General features: G+C 43.1%; 2 protein-coding genes across 2 annotated transcripts in view; one reads left to right on the forward strand and one right to left on the reverse strand.

Annotated features, from left to right (window-relative positions):
• LOC123869410 (POU domain, class 2, transcription factor 3-like) overlaps positions 1-21,588 on the reverse strand; it is a 93,448-nt gene that overhangs the window by 8,482 nt on the left and 63,378 nt on the right. The gene's annotated exons all lie outside the window — the stretch shown is intronic.
• On the forward strand, positions 185-6,236 carry LOC123869409. Its single transcript, XM_045912312.1, has one exon. The coding sequence runs from the start codon at positions 616-618 to the stop codon at positions 6,022-6,024; it is 5,409 nt and encodes a 1,802-aa protein (XP_045768268.1). The 5' UTR covers positions 185-615; the 3' UTR covers positions 6,025-6,236.

Below are 21,588 nucleotides of genomic sequence, written 5' to 3' on the forward strand. Positions count from 1 at the left end.
CAGCTGGCGACTCAGCGGGATAGGGCTGCGTATTTGAAAGTACATTGTTCGGGAGTAAGTATGGATAAGCAATTATTTTCAGATCTTGTGATTTGCGAGACACAGGACGCGGAGACACGCTGCGAACACACAATGCGAGCAGTTTCCTGTGTTCGTGCGCGTTCCTCGGCTACATATGTGTTGCGGCGTCGTAGATCGGAACGCTGACCGCGGGCGTGGGCCAACCTGATTGGTCCACGTAGCTGTGTCGTCGACTTTTTCAAAACGTCAATTCAAATGGACATTCGACTTTCGCTTTTCGTTTATAGAATAACATCGTTGTTTTCGAAATTCGCACTTGTAATCGCTAATTAGTTTTGATTAAACCAAAATATCAAAAGTTCTTTCTTTTTCTTCAAATACCAAGCGCAAACATAAATTTGTGGACCTTCTGCACCGGATATATACGAAAACGCTGACTTCGAGACGCGCAGGATACGGTCAACCTATCCAGGAACCACCCAACCCGTTGCTTCACTTGGTTAATATAGTGCTGTTCCTTCGTAAACGTGCATGTGCAACCTGCTAGCTGCTATAAGGTAAGTACTCCCACGTAAGTACTTCCACTTTCCCAAAATGGCAAATCGCGACAAATCTCCGCAATTAGGGCTCAACGATGATAAGTTAGAACTACTCGTACGCGATCTAATTAAGAAACGTGGCACTCTCAAAGGTAGATTAACAAAATTTGGTACTTATATTAATAATTTTGATGCAAATGTTGTAACGCCTCAGAACAAAATAGATTTAAAGTTACGCATTGAAGGTGCCACGAATCTTTATCGTGAGTTCAATAGCATTCAGTCTAGGATAGAGGAATGTGTCAGCGAAACTGATCTAGATGATCAATTAACTCAGAGAGAGCAGTTCGAGGACTGCTACTATAGTACATTGTCGCAGGCTGAGTTATTATCAAATAGGTGTGGCAGCAGTAGCAGTAGTAAGGTCACAGCTTGTTCGAAAACATGCGAAAATAGTCAGTTACGATCTGTAAAATTACCTACCATAACTTTGCCATCCTTTGATGGGTCATACGAACACTGGCTGGAATTTCGGGATACATTTCAATCACTCATACACGATTCAGATGAAATTAACACCATCCAGAAATTCCACTACCTAAAGTCCTCCCTGAAGGGTAGTGCCGAGCTGGTTATTGACGCATTGGAGTTCACGTCTAGTAATTATTCTGTTGCCTGGGAACTCTTACTCGACCGGTATAATAACAACATACTATTAATTCAAAATCACATAAAAACATTATTTAATATCCAACCATTGAGTAAAGAGTCCCCAGTGGCAATAAGAACACTTAGTGACACAATTTTAAAAAACATACGCGCATTAAAGATCCTAGGGGAGCCGGTGGACTCCTGGGATACACTTATTATTTTTATAATTGTGTCTAAGCTAGACAAAACAACGGAACGCGAGTGGGAACAGCATAAAGGCACTTTGATAACTAACAATAACGATTCCAAGTTAAAATTAAAGGTTGATGATTTAATTAACTTCCTAAAAAATCGGGCGGACATGCTAGAAACATTACATTCATCACAAATTAATAAACAGTCAATGTACACGAAAAACGATCGAATGAAATCATCCACAAAATGCAATGTTTCTAGCACTAAGCCGCACGAACGTCACTCCGCGCCTAAAAACTGTGTTATGTGCAATGGATCTCATCAACTTTACGCATGTTCACAATTCATTGACTCTAATTTGGAATCGAAATTGAAGTTTCTTCGCGATAGGAAATTATGCGAAAATTGCATGAAAAGTAGTAGCCATACTGCTGAATTTTGCAAATTTGGCGGTTGCCGTCGTTGTTTTAAAAAGCATAATTCCCTAATTCATCCTTCGGATGATTTAAATCATCCCCCGGATGATACGAAAACGATAGGTAACGCTAGCGGTTCCCTAACAATGCACTCGTCATTCGATAATAATCGGCAACTGATGACCGGCGCTCGCGCGGTGTCGCTCCCGAGCGGCGCCGCGCCGCTCCTCAACCCCGCGGATGCAGTGTGCTATGCAAATAATGCACACAGTAACGATAAACGCACACATCGTTCTTTGCAACCGGTTTTGTTGTCCACCGCGCTAATCGAAGTACGAACTCGAAATAATGTTTATTTACTCGCAAATGCATTATTAGATAACGGAAGCGAACGCAGTTTCATAACCGAAGCCTTTAGTAAAAAACTAGGGGTAGAATTCTTACAGTCCACTCACGAAATAAGAGGTGTAGGTAATTCAGCGACGCAATGCACGAAATCATGCGACATTGAGATTAAATCGCGCATATCTACCTACACTACTAAACTACATTGTTTTATATTGCCGCTAATTTCAAGTACGTTGCCCGCTGTACATTATGAACGCGCGAAGTTTCGTATACCTAATAGTTTACAGCTGGCAGACCCGCATTTTCTTGATTCTCGAAAAATTGATATTTTAATCGGCGCAGATATATTTTGGGAATTAATACACGAAGGTAATATAAGGTTACCTAACGGACCTTATTTACAAAATACGCATTTAGGCTGGATAATATCGGGACCTATCGTATTTAATACGCGCAACGATAGGCTTATTCAGTGTAATTTCACGCAATCGATAGACACGCAATTACGCCAATTCTGGGAGATCGAGGAGCTGCCTCGGGATCGGGATACGCGCACGGATGCTGAGCGTGCTTGCGAAGAACTGTTCACTCGTACTACGACGCGCAATGACGAGGGACGGTTTATTGTTAGCATACCTCTTAAGTCATCACCCGATCTTTTGGGCGAATCACTTCCACAGGCGGAACGACGCTTCCTAGCGTTAGAAAAGCGGTTAGAACGCGCGCCCGCTTACAAAAAACTATACGCAGATTTTCTTCATGAATATGAGAGCCTAGGTCATATGACTCGCGTTTCGACCTACGGAACCCCTCATTATTTTATGCCGCATCACGGTGTATTTCGCGAAAATCATTCGACTACTAAACTTAGAGTTGTTTACGATGCTGGGGCCGTTTCTAGCACGGGAATCAGCTATAATGACCTACAGTTGGTAGGCCCGCCTATCCAAGGCGATCTAATTTCAATTATATTGCGCTTCAGGCAACATCGGTACGTCGCATGCGCAGACATCGAAAAGATGTACCGACAGTGCCTTGTTGATGAAAAGCAGCGAGATCTTCAGCTGATTCTCTGGCGCGACGAACCCACGCAGCCACTCGGTGTCTATCGCCTCAACACGGTCACCTACGGAACCGCGTCCGCGCCGTTTTTAAGTTGTCGCTGCCTAAAACAACTTGCATGCGAAGCAACCAATCCCGAAGTGTCGCGAATCATCAATGAAGATTTTTACGTCGACGACATGATCACGGGTTCTCACGACAAAGAAACATTATTAAAATTGTGCGAAGAAACAACCAAGACGTTGCAAGCTGGTTGTTTCCCACTACGCAAGTGGATTTTCAATTTTACGTGTGAACCCGAGATGACGTCATCGTCGTGCGCTTCTAAGCAAATACTCGCGGAGAATACAAATCACAAAACATTAGGTATTGGTTGGCTTAATGACAGCGACGAATTTTATTTCAATACGGAATTTGAGTCTAGTAATGAACCTATAACAAAACGCATAATTCTATCATACGCATCTCAAATTTTCGATCCACTGGGGATTTTAAGTCCGTTTATCTTGACTGCAAAATTGTTATTACAACAGTTGTGGTTATTAAAATTGGACTGGGACGACATCGTACCTACTGACATCGCGCGTCAGTGGAACCGGTTTCTCGCTTCGCTGTCGATCCTAAAAACGATACGCGTTCCGCGATATGTCATGGATATTGATCCTATATATACCGAGATGCATATTTTTAGCGACGCTTCTCAAACCGCGTACGGCGCGTGCGTTTATATAAGGACCGTAAGCGCTAATACGGTCAAAGTGCAATTGCTCTGTTCTAAAGGGAAGGTTGGACCGCTAAAAACCGTCAGCATCCCACGGTTAGAGCTTCTCGGTGCTCTAGTGGGCGCTCGCCTTTATAACAAGGTTCGCGATTCACTTCACTGCAACTTCGATCACGTAATATTTTGGACGGACTCGACAATTGTCTTAGGTTGGCTGCGCATGCCGCCACGATTGTTAAATACGTTCGTTCAAAATAGGACGATAGAAATTCATGATTTGACGAAGGATCTCCCGTGGCGTCATGTAAGCGGGAAGGAGAACCCAGCTGATCTCGTTTCGCGTGGGGTTGTGAATCTCGAGGAGCTCTCTTCGTCTAATTTGTGGTGGGAAGGGCCAGCCTTCCTTCGTGACAGTAAATTTGACTGTGAAAACGTACCTCCCTTTTACACGCACGAAGATCAGTCAAATGACTTACCTGAAATAAAGGGTAGTGACGTCACCGCGTTAGTAGCCCAGGATAGGTCGAGCTCTGAAGATGGATCTATTATCGATTTCCAACGATTCTCTCAGTTCAGCCGGCTGAGACGCTCAACTGCTTATGTTTTACGGTTTTTACATAATACGCGCAATAAACTTAACAAGCGGTCGGGCGTTCTTACCGTCGATGAACTGAGAGAAGCCGACAACTTGTTGGTTAGGCTGTCTCAACTGGAATCTTCTCCAGTTGAGTACAAGTCAATAGCCAACAATCGCGCGCTAAAAAATAAACATAATTTAAGTAAATTAAATCTGTTTATTGATGACAATAAACTGTTGCGAGTTGGCGGCAGGTTGGACTATTCAGAGTTCGATTATAATAAAAAACACCCAATTTTACTGTCAGGCAAACATCATTTTACGCTTCTTCTTTTTCGCCACGAACACAAATCCTTGCTACACGCAGCCCCGCAGGCGCTTCTTTTTCACCTTCGTGAATCTTGGTGGCCGATCGCAGGCAGAAATCTCGCTAGAAAGGTAGTTCACGACTGCGTGGTGTGTAAGCGCCTGCGAGGTCAAACACTTACCCCTCTGATGGGAAATCTTCCCAGCGAGAGGATTACACCCACTTTTCCGTTCTTTCGATGCGGCGTTGACTATGCCGGCCCAGTGTTCGTTTTGACCAGAAAAGGTAGGGGAGCTAAAACTACAAAGGCATACATTTGCATTTTTATATGCCTCGTTACGCGCGCTGTGCATTTAGAGCTGGTGAGTGATCTTACTACTAAAGCGTACTGTCTCACACTCAACCGCTTTGTCTCACGCAGGTCAAAACCCGCTGAAATGTGGTCTGATAATGGCCGCACCATGGTCGGACTTAAAAACGAATTCGCGCAATTTTTAGAACGCTGTAGTTCTGACATTATTGAATACGCAAATCAACAAAAAATTAAATTTAAATTCATAGTGCCGTATGCCAGCCACTTTGGTGGACTGTGGGAACGTGGAGTACAGTCGTGCAAGTGCCACCTTCGCCGCGTGGTCGGTAACGCGCATCTCACATACGAAGAGTTCAGCACAGTATTAGCACAAGTTGAAGCTGTCCTGAATTCTCGTCCCCTCTCCCCAATGTCTTCCGATCCTAACGACTTCCTTCCTCTTAGTCCTGCTCATTTCCTGGTTGGCCGTACGCTCACCGCACCTGCCTACGACAACCTGGTGGATACGCCCACGCATAGACTCGATCGGTACCAGAGGGTGGAGCAAATTCGACAACACTTTTGGAGACGCTGGTCGAAAGAATACATATCCGAGCTGCAAACACGGACGAAGTGGAGACTAAACACGCAAGACCTCAAACCCAACACTATGGTCATCATCAAAGAGGACAACTTCCCGCCGTTGAAATGGCATCTCGGACGAGTCATCAGAAACATACCTGGGAAGGATGGAATCTCAAGAGTCGCGGAAATACAAACTGCATCCGGGCTTGTGAGGCGAGCTTACGCAAAGATCTGCCCATTAGTCGACCCTGATGAGGACAGTCTTGGAAGCCAAGAGCTCCAAGGCCGGGGGCATGTTGCGGCGTCGTAGATCGGAACGCTGACCGCGGGCGTGGGCCAACCTGATTGGTCCACGTAGCTGTGTCGTCGACTTTTTCAAAACGTCAATTCAAATGGACATTCGACTTTCGCTTTTCGTTTATAGAATAACATCGTTGTTTTCGAAATTCGCACTTGTAATCGCTAATTAGTTTTGATTAAACCAAAATATCAAAAGTTCTTTCTTTTTCTTCAAATACCAAGCGCAAACAATATGTTTCCATCGTAATCTTGGTATAGTAGGACGATACCGTTTAATGAGATGATGTGTGAATGAAACCTAGATTCGAACCGGCGGCCCGCGGGCGCGGCGGCGGCGCGCGGGTCGCGTCGCTAACGAGCTTAGCTCATTAAGCTAATTAATCGGCTCAGGAATCCGGCACGCGCCGACCGCAGCTCGGCGCCGGTAATCCCGAGGTCGCGGACTACCACGCTCGCAGCGCTGGGCGCCTAATCGAACATACATCTAATTAGCATTCGAACAGAATTTAGATTTAAATTGAAATCACCACGACGACGTACGGGTCTACGTGCCGTAAACTTGGCACCGTTTCCAGCTGGCTTCCTGCACTTCAGCCTTATGCAGTGTACAAACGAGACGGGTACTCGCGGAGAACGATCGTACGGGACCTAGTTAAACTCTTACCTAATTCGGTGGACCTGCGTCTAAGAGAACTGAATTCCTCGCTACAGCATCAGGTTAAGAAGATTCTGCCACGTCGCCGTTTCTGCTGAATCTCTATTACATCTATGTCAACTCGTTTGAGCCTCATACGAATTTTTTTTAAAGCAGATTCAAAATGTTAGTATCTTAGAATACTTCAGAGAACTGATCACACGAGGAAGGCTCGTAGGCGCCGGGCGGCTACGCGGCGACAGCTACGCGGCGACTTCTACGAGCTTTCGAGTAGGTACATGCTACATTCTAAAGTTTAACTTTTGTCGGCGGTTGTATAGTGTACGTAAAGTAGGCAAAAAGTAAGAAAAGGAAATGGTTTTATTATCATCAAATAAACAAGTACGGGGTCCCGCACGTGGGAACGCGGGTACCTGCGGGCGATCCCACGCGTCTCACAGATACGACACTGTCGCGGATCAAAAGGATTTGCATCGACGCACAATCGGCGCAGCTCAGTCAAATATCCGCGACCCGCGGCCGGCGGCGGAGGGGGAGGGGGGACGAGCAAAAAATACATCGAAATAAACTCCAAAAAGCCTTTAAAAGACTCGCTATTGTGTTGACGCTCTCGCTTATTGAAACGTCATCAGGTTTTTCTGCGAGGGTTGCGGAGACGCGGGGCGCGGGGGTGCGGGGGTGCGGGGGGTGCGGGCTCGGAGCGAAAGGCAAAAGAGATATATTTTTTAATCGCTAAAAAACTAGCAGTTGTCCGTTTTTTTGCGACGGCGGATTGAAAAATCCTTCTGCTTTTACGAAACCTTCTAAAATTACTCGTTAGCAAAAAATAATCCATCACATTGTGAAATCAGCATTTAGCATTATTGATAGAGGGTTAATGTGCTACACAGACGAGTTCCCGGCTGAAAACACCGACAAAACAATATTGCGTGAGTTTGTGAAGAGGCATAAGTAGATATGGCATCGTCTAAACTGGTAGCTGTGCTGGTATACTCACGGTTCGCACAGTGCAGCTGGCGAGCAGCTCATTTAGTACAAAACCTTCGCACTAAAGTATTTTAGCTGAGACTACTCATTGCGCTATGGATAACTAGACGGAATCAGTACAAATAATCTAAGAACCCCGTCAAGTGCGAGTCGGGCCTCGCTCTTTTAGGGTTCCGTAAAAAATTATGAACATCATATTTTGGGTGTCTGAAACATTATTTCTTTTGAGAGCTAGAACATTGCGATAATTATTATTTACGCACACACAAACAAATAGGCTACTTAAGTTTTAATATTAGACACATATTATGTATTATATTTTCAGTATTTGTTGTTTAAATACAGTATATGGTGTACCGAATGTGTATGAAATATACCGAAATTTCGAATTCCTAAATAGTTTAGTTTTTTAGATAGCCCCTGTCACAAAAATAGTATAAAACTCACAACTTTGACGGCCCTCCACTTCCTTATTTTATTGGATAAAAAAAAATTAAATACATATATGCGCACTCTACTCAATGAGCTCTAAACAATGATACCCCACAATCCACATGTTAGGGGTAAGAAAAAATAATTTTTTTCAGCTCTTTTTTCATGTATGGGAGCCTCCCTCAAAAATTATTTGATTGAATTTTTAATTCAATATTTTTTCAACGTTTGGGTCAACGTTCTACATCAAATACCAAAATTTCAGGTTTGTAAGTCATTTAATCTACGACCCAGAGACCCATGACATGTTTCGGATGGACAGACAGACGGACAGACGGACGGACAGGCAGACAGCAGAGTGCCACCTTTGCTGCCGCCAGCAGCGTCGTGCAGTCCGTCGTGTATCGGTAGAGTACGTTACATCAAACTTTATGCATAATTCTAATGTATTTTCAGTAAGTTTACAAAGTAAAATATTGGGACTCAAAAAGTACAGCTAATTAAATAGGTATAAAGTTGTATCAGTGTCACACTAATATTATAAAGGCGAAAGTTTGTGTGCATGTGTGTGTGTATGTTTGTTACTCCTTCACGCAAAAACTGCTGGACGGATTTGGCTGAAATTTGGAATGCAGATAGATAATATCCTTGATTAGCACATAAGCTACTTTTTAGCCCGGAAAATCAAAGAGTTCCCACGGGATTTTTAAAAACCTAATTCCACGCGGACGAAGACGCGGGCATCAGCTAGTTAAAAATAAATCAATAGAATATATAAATCGGTGTTTATTTTTAATTTATTCTATAGCTTGTTTATGGTAATATATAATAAGTATGGTATAAAAAAAACTATCTATGTAGGTACGTATAAAGCTCTCTTTAGCCTGCAAAAGTTAAATAATATTGAGTTTTCAAATCAGTTTTTAAATCGGAAGAATAAAACTATTACCAAAAATAAATTTTCGCAGAAAAACCATCTGCACTAATGCAACGATACAACCCCTCTGGGGCGATTTTGATTAAAGTCTATTTAAATAAATGAAAAAGTTAAAGAATAAGAAAAAAAGTGTAAATTTATTAATTTATTTAATTGTACCTAAACATTTTACAGTTTACGCCAAACTTTGTAGACTAAAGCACTAGACAAAAGCTGAGACTGGCGTTTGCAATTTGCGCCCAAATAGACCGCAGTCTGTGCTAGGGCTGACAAAAACCATCAGCCTTACAAGATTAATTTATTTTAAGACTCAAAAAATCAAAGGTTAACATTTCATGCAAACCTAAATATACCTACTTACATTTTTATTTATTTATTTAGCGTACTTTTTTATTTAATTAAAAGGAATTCAATTTAAATTCATTTTATTTAAAATGGAGTATAGGAGGAGGAAACTCACGGTAGGAAGCGCAGTAGGTCTGCGCGGAGGCGCGCACGCACGCGGACAGCACCATGCTGCGCGCTGCTGCGGGCGGCGGATGCGGCGGATGCGGAGCTGCGCTCGGGGCGGAGGCCTGCGCGCGACTGAGCGCGGCCGCCGAGCGCCGAGCTCCGCCGAATTAAATATTTCAACTTTTTTCTTCGAATCCGTTTCTTTTTCCGCCCTTAGTGAATTTTTTTCGGGCGCCTCGCCATTATTTCGATTACCTGAGATGATTTTTTTTCAATCGTGACGCGCGTTAAAAGCTGTTTAAATTTTTTAGGAAAGGGGAGAGACGGGTCGGGCTAACCGATGCGCGAATTCCGATATCGGGTTTAATCGAAAAAAGCTGAAGCTCGTTGGAGTCGGTTAGACCGCGTGCGCGTCGAGTGACGCGAGCGACGACCATGCATTGTCGCCACGCTTTTGTCATATTATGCAACGATTAGGCAACGGAAGGATTGTCCGCCGCGGCGCCGCGCCGGCCGGCCGGTAGCACGCTGGCGCGGCGTACGCCCGCGATACACCTACCTGACGATAAATGCTTTCAAGCAGTTCATTATCCCACAGCCGATTATCCAAGTTATTTTTTGTTTTGATCGAGCCGTAATTTATTTTCAAAATCGTTATAGGTAGGTACGACGTGAATGGGTTTCGATCAAATTAAAATTAGAATGTAAAAACTTAATACTTTTTATATTTCTCAATTTTAATGGCAGGTTGCAACATACATAATATATTATTCCACTTTAAACGTGGAAAATAGGGTCCGCAGCGGTCGTCAGCGTCGGTCGGTTTGTAAATGCGCTACTTTGTGATGGTAATGCGCTCCGCACGCTCGCGATCAAACGCCTGCTTGGAGCCGCTCCACTCGTGGCGATCGGGACGCGTTTACGTAAAGTGTTTGTTTAGGCGCCGTATTGCTACTTTGAATAAGAAATTGGAGCTCGGGAGCCGCAATAACGGCTCCTCAAAAGCTGAACGAACTATGTTTACGTAAGCGCTACTGAATACACTGAATACGATGAATGTAATTCTGGCGGCGAGGGGCTCGCGATGAGATGGAGATGTATGCGCCGCCGCGGGTAGGTCAGTGGGCCGCCGCCGCCCGCGGGGACCTCTGCCACGCTACTACGATCACACAAAATATTAAATATGTTATAATAACGAGCCCTTTCGGTGGGCGGATGGGCCGGGATGGTGGACGCGCGCGGCATGTGATTGGGTTCCGTCGCAATCGTCGCGTGAGATTGACGTCCAGCTGTGGACGTGTATCGGCTGAGACGGCGGCGATGACGGTGTTGTAGTAACAACAAGTGGTGATAATAAAAAGCTGCGATAGTCTAGTGGTTAGAAGTTAGAACATCCGGCTTCTAATCGGAAGTCGAGGGTTCGATCCCGGGCACGCATCTCTAACTTTTCAGTTATGTGCGTTTTAAGTAATAAGTATCACTTGCTTCAACAGTGAAGGAAAACATCGTGAGGAAACCTGCATGCATGAGAGTTTCTCCATAATGTTCTCACTGGTGTGAAGTCTGCCAATCCGCATTGAACCGGCGTGGCAGACTATGGCCTAAATCCTTCTCACTCTGAGAAGAGATGCATGCTCAGTAGTGGGCCGACAATGGGTTGGAATGCGGATAAAAAAAGAATACCCTATTCTTAGACCTGGAGGCGTTTGGAACCCTCGTAGCTTTACTTTGAAGTTCACGAAATTCAGGATCACCATTAATTTTATTCAACTAATTTACAAATTCAACAATAAATAGTAATTAACAGTCAAAAAGTGTAGAATGGTACCAGCTTAGAATATTATACTGATTTGACTCGGAAGCCTACGCAGTGCTACGCGCGTAGCGGCGGCGGCTACGCAGCTCGCTACGCCGGGGTTTAATTAGAGCTCGGGCAAGGGTTGGAGCGACCCCTACGCACATAATTCACGCGTAATCGAAACTGTTTCGTATTACAATAACATCGGAGGGTGGACGTTTCATTTCTGTCGATCGAGCCGCGGCTCACTATTAATTCGGAAATATTAATAAATTATTATTAGCGGTGTCGTGTTTATGTGTACCTAATTTACTGACTTGTATGTATGTTATGTATTATTGTACTTGTGAAAGCGTATAGAAGCATAGATATATGCATGTTTACGTCAGTTTATTATAATACATGTATGCAGGGCTAGGTGCATACATTACACTATTTATTTAAGTTTTTATTAAGTCCCATCTATTTTTGTTGCACCAATTCTACCCGCGGCGTAGGAGAAGCTGGGAAGAATCCCAGCTTCTCCTACGCCGCGGGTCACCGGTTGAGATTCCTATAGGGATAAATTCCCTGGCCACTTCTTATTATTTATTTTTACTGAATTTAGTACTGAATTGTGGTACGAAAAATAAAATCACAGTAATTTATTATTATTTCATTACAAATTCGATCCAGCGCTGCATCTTAAGATTTCAGTTCAGTGAACGGCATGAGAAATCTAATAATCGCCTATGTCATGTCATGACTGAAGTGAGATACACAATGACTGATTGGGAATTATTCATTTGAGTGTACCTAACTGATGTATAAACAGTTAGAACCGGTTAACGACACCTCGGACTCAACAATCGAAATCCCTTGCCATGCCACATGCGAATGTGATGAGAGGCAATAATGTCGCTACAAGTGCTGACCCCTACCGCCGCGCGCGACGACCTCGCGGCCCTCACAAATCACAGCCCTCTCAACATTTATCAAATTTAAGTAAATTGATTTTCAATTTACCCAAACACATGATAAACTTCAATGCTGAATTGAATTTGGGATAAAAAGTAGCCATGTCCGGGTACGAAATACGAGCTAGCTCTGTTTCCGTCAAAATCAATGAAGCGGATGGGTTTTCAAAATATTATAATAGAGCTTTCGCATTTATCGTATAATTAATATGATTCCGTCTGATATATTTTCAGTATTGTAGATAATACCTTCGATCGAACCGATGTTGCAAACCTTACATTCTGGGGGCAAAACTACTTTAACTTGGCAAAAACATGCAAGCTTTAGGTGTATGTTGTAGAGTACAGATAAATACTCGTACGTTCACAGTGACGCGAGGCTGAGAGCCTCAGCGCGGCGCCGGACCGTGGCTCGTAAATATCTGTCGCCGGCCCACACCGGCCCTCGCGCGGGGACTCCTTAAACTCTACTTTGATGTCTTTAATATGCAATACGTCGGAGCCGCCGGCCAGAGCCCGGCCGACACATCATTTACGACTTACGGTTGTGATGGAAACGTTTATGATTCAAGAAGTCGAGTTACCTGGTGCATCATTCTAAAATTTTACGGACATCTAAGGATTTTGGTGTCATGGAATTTTTAGAATAAAATGTGCCCGCATGTGTCTACTATGTTTACTTATATTCTTATGTATTTATCTAGGATTATGCACTTTGATTCTTTTATCAATCATGTTATTGTTAACACTTCACCCAGAAGGTACCGCTTCACCCAGACCCAGTGGCCGGTGCGCACATTATACTTGCTCTACAGTTTAATAACGTAGAGCTGTAGTGTAATTCGATTGAATCGTTTTCCACATCTAGTGAAAATATATTACTAAACAAAACGAGAAAGTTTGCGCGATGTCAAACAGTCATAAATATGGCAACAATGGCAAACTAATAAGCTGCTGGGGCTCTGCGCAGTATCAGCGCACAACCCGCGCGGCGCGGCCTCCAGGGAGCGGCGGCACTCTCTCATGCAGTCACATTGATCAGCCCTAGCATTACGTTATCTATTGTTAATTTAATATCAAAAATAAAAGGAGAAGTTAATAATATCTAACTAAATAGGTATATTAATTACTCTAAATAACTATAAATATGTAAGTATGAGTAGTGAGTACTTAAGTTTGTTATTGTTTAAACTTTTGCCTCTTTGTTCTATACCTATGCAATGTGGTGAATAAAGATTTTATTTATTTATTTTATATATAATATATATTATATATTATAGTATATATTATACCCTTCAGGGTTTTAAGTGTTTTCTAGTCGATCTTCAAAAGTCATGTTCTCATACATAAATCATGATGATCGCACTTTAGCTTTAGCAGAATTACCTAATGAATTAGAAGACTCAGCTTTTCTTGGTATCAACTGAAATTTGTTTTTTTAATTAATTGGACAGAAAATATTATACAAGAAAAACTTCTAAGTAAAACTAGTGGTTCCAAATACCATTCCCCTCCCCTTATCTCCCGAGGTTACGTGTCGAAAAATCTAAAATAAAAATTATGGTCAAGAAGTATATAAAATATTATATTTTATAGTGAAAATAAAACTCTATCATAGTTTTTTTAAATATTAGCACTAACCCCTACAAAAAAAAAGTTAGTTTTGCAGTTCGTTAAAAAGTGACTCTTCCGACTCTTTCTTCTTCTGTAGGTAGTGCGAAACCTTCAGCGCACGAGTTTGACCCCCACAAGGCCGGATTTTAGGGTTCCGTACCTCAAAAGGAAAAACGGAACCCTTATAGGATCACTTCGTTGTCTGTCTGTCTGTCCGTCTGTCCGTCGTGTCTACCTGAAACCTATAGGGTACTTCCCGTTGACCTAGAATCATGAAAGGCAGATAGGTAGTAGGTCTTATAGCACAAGTACAGGATAAATCTGAAAACCGCGAATTTGTGGTTACATCATTTAAAAAAAAATTAAAACATGGTTCAATTTTCAAAGTAAGACAACTATACCAAGTGGGGTATCATATAAAAGGGCTTTACCTGTACATTCTAAAACAGATTTTTATTTATTTTTATGTATAATAGTTTTTGATTTATCGTGCAAAATGTTGGAAAAATACCCGAGTACGGAACCCTCAGTGCGCGAGTCTGACTCGCACTTGGCCGGGTTTTTGACACACAGCCACGAATTCAATTTCCACTTCAAAGCTCTCTCCCCCCCCCCCCCCCCATTTCGTATGGGAGCCCTCTTGAATTAAAGCTTTTTATATTGTTTATGCAATCTTCGGCTGAAAGCCGTCAGTTTATGTTTTGAAGTAATTACGTTCAGTAATACAGAAGTTATAAGGCAGTGACAGACGGACGGACGGACAAGTAGACTCAGAGACTTCGCTTCGCTCGCGCTCGGTCAATTAAAATGAACGGATTCAATCACGAAGTAAAATGTCGTTGTTTATCAAACTTCCTTTTAAGTTGAGAAAGAAGCTTTAGAATGATGAGATTCTCGTGTTGACAGAACAAGCTCCTCGACGTGCAACGGACAACAGATGCGTGCTGCGGCGCTCGACGTGCGGCGCGCGGCGCGGGCCGAGCGTTGGGAGGGAAACTAAATGTCATAACTAGATCGTTAGTGAAAGCAGTTAGTCGAAGGCTCGCGATAGCTCGGTCAGCCGTTTTTATGCTTGGCTGCACACGAACCGTTCGCAACCTCGAGAACGCATTGAGGCGTTGTTATTACGAGATCAGTGCAATTTCGCGCGAATATTGTTCGTAGGTACGAATTACGATCAAATATGCTGACATGCACGAGTATCACAAGTGATTCGACAATAATATAAAAGCCTCAATGGCTTAACGGTTGAAGGAGCAGACTGAACTTAGAAAGGTCGAACTCCCCCCGTTGCACTCTATCGTCGTATCTAGATACTCCTAGCACAAGCTTAACGCTTAGTTGGAGGAAAAAGGGAATGTTGGTCACAATAATTTATTAACATTCACGTTAACACAATATTATTTAAAAAAATAGAATGGATAGGTAGGTGTTTCATTTGCGTGGACTTGTTGGATTACTATTTGGACGACGACGTCTCAAACATTTCTCCAACAAACGAATAGAAACTAACTAGTTTCTTTTGTGAGAGCTCATCAGAATGTATCGGGTGCAGGACAACGGCGCGTTATCGCGGAAGTGCAATCGTAATCAATGCTATCGGGTAAGTAGGCCCGGCGGCGGCGGCTATCGATTGCGCGGGAGGCTGCGGGGGGCGGGGCGGCCATGTCGGATTAGCGGCGCGTATTTGCATTCGGAGCCGGCAAGGCAAGGGTTGCGCGCTGTAATCTCGTTAGCGACAGCGCGTGCCGACTGCCGCGGCGCAGCGCCCGTCACCCCTCGTTCCGAAGCAACGCTTCAAACTCCCGGGTTTACTTTTTAAAATATTATTATTGTACGGCGGAGTTTGCCGCGCCACTGCATTGTTACAATGTAAATAGATTTATGTACTTTAGTGCGCACAATGACGTCCTCGTTAACCCGGTACGACTATGATGAATATGACACATAACGACGGAATGTTGATATGAGCGTCAACTAAAAAACATGAGATATGAAAGGATAAACAACCCGAGCTCTGAGTAGGAGTATCTAGTACCTAAGTTCCTATGGGAAGTTTTCTTTTTTTCGAGTTTTTTAAAATTATATTGGCTTTCATTCCGATTCGAGTTGCCACGTTCGAGGCACATCGCGACGCGCAGATGATCCGCGAATTGCAATTTTGTAACCGGACGACGAGGCTCGGAAGATTCGGGCACGGCGCGGTTTGATGTGAGCTGTCCGTGTGTGTGTCTCGGACGTGGCACGACTCGGTCCCGGCTCGGTCTAGCATAAATTATCCTGAATAGTTGTATAATTGTCCCTTGAAATATTAACGTAAAATACTTACCTATTTCTAAGTTTTACGCTCAGATACATTCATAGATATTCATAAATATTAGGTACAATATAATCAGATAACATATTATCATATTTGTATTTCCTATTTGTTATTAGTTTATTATTCATATTTGCTTGGTACATAACAAATCACTCGTCGTTACATACGCACACCGCAGCGCCCCGGCGACAGTCAATGGGGGCACTTTACATATTCAAATGGAAATATAAAGGTACAAGGTCGCACATAAAAAGAACCCGGCGAGGTTTTTTATGGCGAGCATATAGTTAACCCTTTGAAACGAATAGGTTCGTCGCGCTGCGCGAGGCGGGACGGTGCATGTAAATTTATGTAAATGCCCGATCTACATACGCGGCGCGGCGCGATTGGCGCAGGGTGCGGGGTGCGGGGGTGCGCGCGGGTGCGCGGGGGTGACGGGGCAGAGGGCCCGTGAAAGGGTTCACAGATTTATAGAGCGCGACGTCGTTAGCGAAACGCGTCGCGATGATGTATGAGCCGCACGTGCCGCGCCGCGCCGCGCCGCACCGCACCGCGCCGCACCGCGCGTCCGCCGGCGGAGTGATCGTTAACTCCAATATATCGCGCAATAAACGTAATTTAAACTTTAATCGACGCCGCCGCGACCGCGTATCTCCATGCAAACTCCTCACACACACACACACACACACACCGCTATAGTTCGCACGAGTCGGTCGCCACGTGCTCATCCGGATTATATTATAATGTGCGAGTATTTCGCAATCTTCCACTAATGGTCGTTAAAGAGGATCAAAGGAAAAAATATGTAGCCCGTATCAAAAGTTAGTTCTAACTACAAGCTCAGAACACATAATAGTACAGTGCTGTACGTAGGTCTAAGTCTAATTATAAGTAGGTATAGCTGGCAAATTCACTTGACGATTCGAAAAGTTTATTTGATAATAAACTTTTGTATTCCTTAATTTCTAGTCTCTGATTTTTACCTTTTGACAAATTATCGATTTGTAGTAGGTACTTAAGTAGTAGCTACTCGAGAACAAGGAAAGTTAGTTATCGTCGGACACGGAACACGTGACGTGCGTATTATCTGAGAACTTAACTTACCTATTTAGAACGAATTACTTATTTACAAACATCGTAAAGATCGTCGAGTTGAAAAATAGCGACACAGTTATACCTATTACAATACTCGTTTCCGTCTCTCACGCAGCGGGCTGTGCCTCGCTGCAGCGAGGCGGCGGCGAGGCGGCGGCGAGGCGGCGGGCAGGAGGCAGCGGCGAGGCGGCGAGCGGGAGGCAGCGAGGCGGCGGCGCAATGCGGGCTCGTTATGAATTTATGAGTGTCAACAGCGCACGGCAAACACCAATATTAGGTAGTAGTCGTCAAACAGAGCAGCGGCAAACAGCGCGATTGTTTGCCGCGACCAAACACGCCGCCCTCCGCCGCCCTCCGCCGCCCTCCGCCCGGGGACTCGCGCTAATCAAATTCCTGTAAACCCTCTCAGCGCCGAGTGGCCTCGTCGCTCCTCGCGCCGCCACGTTGCCTCTATTGCCGATCCCTTCCACACTTTAAACGACAATCAAATAATGTACCTTCTTGAGTGGTTACAATAAATATGACTACATTCACCGGGGTATACACATAATGAAATCTTTAAAATACCCTAAATCGGCTTTCATTTTATGTAAGTCATGTCAATGAGTAGATAGGTACTCTTACGTAACTATTAGTGCATTAATCAAGAGTGTGGTTTTCAATCGTTCTTTAAAGATATCCGTCCCTCTAAGGTTATCAATATTTATTTTTATATGGAATCAATCTGATGGTAAATCCTTTTAAAAAACAACCGTCGCAATAAAATTGTCGGAAGCAGGTCATACTCCATAACAACTAACAAACTAAAATACAAAATATCGCTAGCGGTCGGTAGGTAACCGACACATTACATGCGCCTCGAATTGAGGAATTTCCTAACTTTTTTTAAAAGTTACAGTACATAAATAAACGTTTGAGCATGCATTTGGATTGGAACTCCCTAGTCTCCTGACGCGCGCTGGCGCAGATGGCGGCGCGCGTCACGGCCGGTGCGGCGGAATTGATTCTCTCCGCCGCAAATGTGCGCGTGCGCCGGACTCACTGGCATAGTAAATGCGCTGCGTTATTGCTTTTCAGGAGATAGTCGACATATCTCATAAAGGCAAACCTTTCAATAATTCAATTACTAAAGGTTGAGTGATGTAAATACCGGTCAAGTGCGAGTCGGATACGCACACGAAGGGTTCCGTAATATCGCGAAAGAAATAACACTATTTTTCGTGATGTATAGATGTAGCGATAACTTTCTATGCCTCGTAAAGCTAACTTTAGGTACAGCTTTACCTCATAGCTCTGAGTGAAATGACGCTATCCGTCCGGCTGTACATACAGATGGAGCCATTTCATTCGACGACGACGTTGGAGTGGACGATATAAGGGTATGGTATAAGGGTTTCTTAATTCACTACGGAACTTTAAAAAGTGTATTTGTTGAAAAGTTTAGTAAGTTTTTGCATGCAAAAGAATATTAGTAATACGATGCGTCAAAACTGAACAAATGAGTTCGCCAGCTTCGCGACAGCTGTGTGTACAGAACTGTGGTGCAGAACGAGGCAAATGCTCAAACGGCATCGGCAGTGCGTCCGAATCCTAAACCCTTTGCGATCATGTGTAGCGGGAGTGGTGTGGGCTGCGATCGAAATGGAAGTCGGAAGCGGCGCGTGCGCAGCTGCGTCCCGCGCCCCGCGCCCTCGCACGCTGCAACCCTACCGCTATCGCTATCGCTAGAAAGCGAATGCTTACATAATTAGGGTTCCATACCTCAAAAGGAAAAAACGAAACCCTTGTAGGATCACTTTGTCAGTCTGTCTGTCTGTCTGTCCGTCTGTCCGTCAAGGTAAGATAACTAAATCAAATGGGGTAGGTATCATAATATGAAAGGGCTTAGGTACAATTTAAAATAGTTTATTTATTTATTTTTAAGCATAATAGTTTTTAATTTATCGACATTTTGCACGATATATTAAAAACTACTAAAAATAAATAAAAATCCGTTTTAAAATGTACCAATAAATCTCTTTCATATGATACCCCACTTGGTAATGTTATATTACTTTGAATATTGAAACACATTTTATAATTTATATTTTTTTTACGGTTTTTGGATTTATTCCCTAACTTTTGCTATAAGAGCTACCTACCTGCCAAACATCATTCTAGGTCCACGGGAAGTACCCTATAGATTTTCTTGACAGACACGACAGACGGACAGACAGACTACAAAGTGATCCTATAAGGGTTTCATTTTTCCTTTTGAAGTATTGAACCGTAAAAAACGTCGCTATTGGATTCCCCGATCAATTTGACGAGGCTTACTGAGTCAATACTATACAAAACATCCAAAATTACTGAGACTCCCGGAAATATTTTTTTATTGTTATAGAATGAGTAAAAGTTCTTACAGTGAACTTTTAAACTTAACAAGTGTAAATTAAAAATTTATAACACTCCCGACAAGTGAAGGTTACAGTAGGTAACTAGAAAAGAGCTGATAACTTTCAAACGGCTGAACCGATTTTCTTGAACTATTCCGCGCCTACGATCCAAAGTATCTGAGTTTTCCAAAACATCATTTTCAAATAAATAATTATGTACCTAGGCAACGTTCATCTTGATAGCTTGACATTTGTCAATTGACATAACCTAACGGTTATCTAACCTTCTTTTCTACAAGAAAACTAGAAAAGTGCTGATAACTTTTAAACTGCTGAACTATTTTTTTTGGATTATAGCTAAGAACACTCTCGATCAAGCCATCTTTCAAACAAAAAATAGTAAATTAAAATCGGTTCATTCGTTTAGGCGCTACGATGCCACAGACAGATACACAGATACACAGACACACAGATACACAGATACACACGTCAAACTTATAACACCTCTCTTTTTGGGTCGAGGGTTAATAAAACAAAACGAGATATGCCACACTATGGTGACATTTGTTTTTCATTCAACTCCGCATCTTATTAGGTAATAAGGAATCTTATTAGATGTCGCTAAGCTGCTTGCTAGCTCAACAAATCAATACGATTGGCTGAATTCAATATTACTCCAAGCTCAATTGTTATACCTTCATTTTTCTTATTAAAAAAACAAAAACAAAATATCACTCCTGAAAAATTCCACCCCCCTAAATTTGGGGGAAACCCCCTAAGTTGGCAACATTGCTGGCAAGCCGGAGAGAAAAACCGGACGTCTATTTCGTCTCTAACGTGAAGTATGCAGACCGCGCCTTCAGGCAACCGGATAGGCAATAAAACCTGAAACGCCTGACGGCAGCTTACGGCTCTAATGAGCAATCAGGTTACCTGACCGGACTTGTATTGTACGTCCAAACAAATGTATGGCTCCTGCGCCTCCAGGTTGCCGGACCGGACGCCACCTGATGACAAAACCTGACGTGTATTTGGAGCCTAATGGTGAAGGAAAATATCGCGAAAACACCTGCACGCCTGACAGTTCTCTGTAATGTTCTCAAGTAAGTAGGTATGTGAATTTGCACTCGGTCAGCGGCGACCTTCTCTTCTCATTTCGAGAGGATACCTATTTCTCCTCTCGGAAGTTTTCCTTACGGTTGTGGTAGTTAGGTATCGGCGCAACATTGCCCGCCGGTCGTCCGCGGCGGGTCGGCATGCACGGCGCCGCAGGAGCGATGCGGGCTCGTCTCGTGCGGCGAACACCACAAATAGCTCTAATCGCCTCTAATGGCGGCTCCTGCATCGATGCTATCAATCGTAATCACATGGAGTACATCGCACTCAACAATCAACTGCCGATGTGAGTCTGTGATGCGATGACTACTTATTTACCCATTCTACATACATGATGTACCCAGAATGCTAGCAAAAACGAAGACAGTTGATAGTACTGATGATTACCGGTAAAAACCACAAAAAAAACTACGATAAAGAAAATTTAAAAAAAATTTTTTTTTTTATAAGTTCACCATATATTGCAAATAAAACATCTGACTGACGCTAGTAGTCAACGAACGATTCGTAAATAGATCACTTGAAGTCAATGTCATGTCGTAGCTGGGGCATTGACCCAAGTTTTGCACGTTATACAATGCGGGTTCGAAAAATACTAAATCACTAAAACTGTAAGATAAGCCAAATGCTTATTGGCATTGGATTGTGTTAGTATGTATAATAATAACGCTAAGTGTTTGTACACCCTGTATATTCAAGTAAACGAAATATATGAATGATTATGAGATTTATAAAAAAAAAACTGTATTGTGATTTGGAATTACATAAGTATTTAGATTTCACTTTAAAGAAGAGTCCCTGGCAAGTACAAAGGTTCGGAAATCCGTTACGCTCCG

Source organism: Maniola jurtina, chromosome 11 (genome assembly GCF_905333055.1).
Source record: "Maniola jurtina chromosome 11, ilManJurt1.1, whole genome shotgun sequence".
Taxonomy (NCBI): domain Eukaryota; kingdom Metazoa; phylum Arthropoda; class Insecta; order Lepidoptera; family Nymphalidae; genus Maniola; species Maniola jurtina.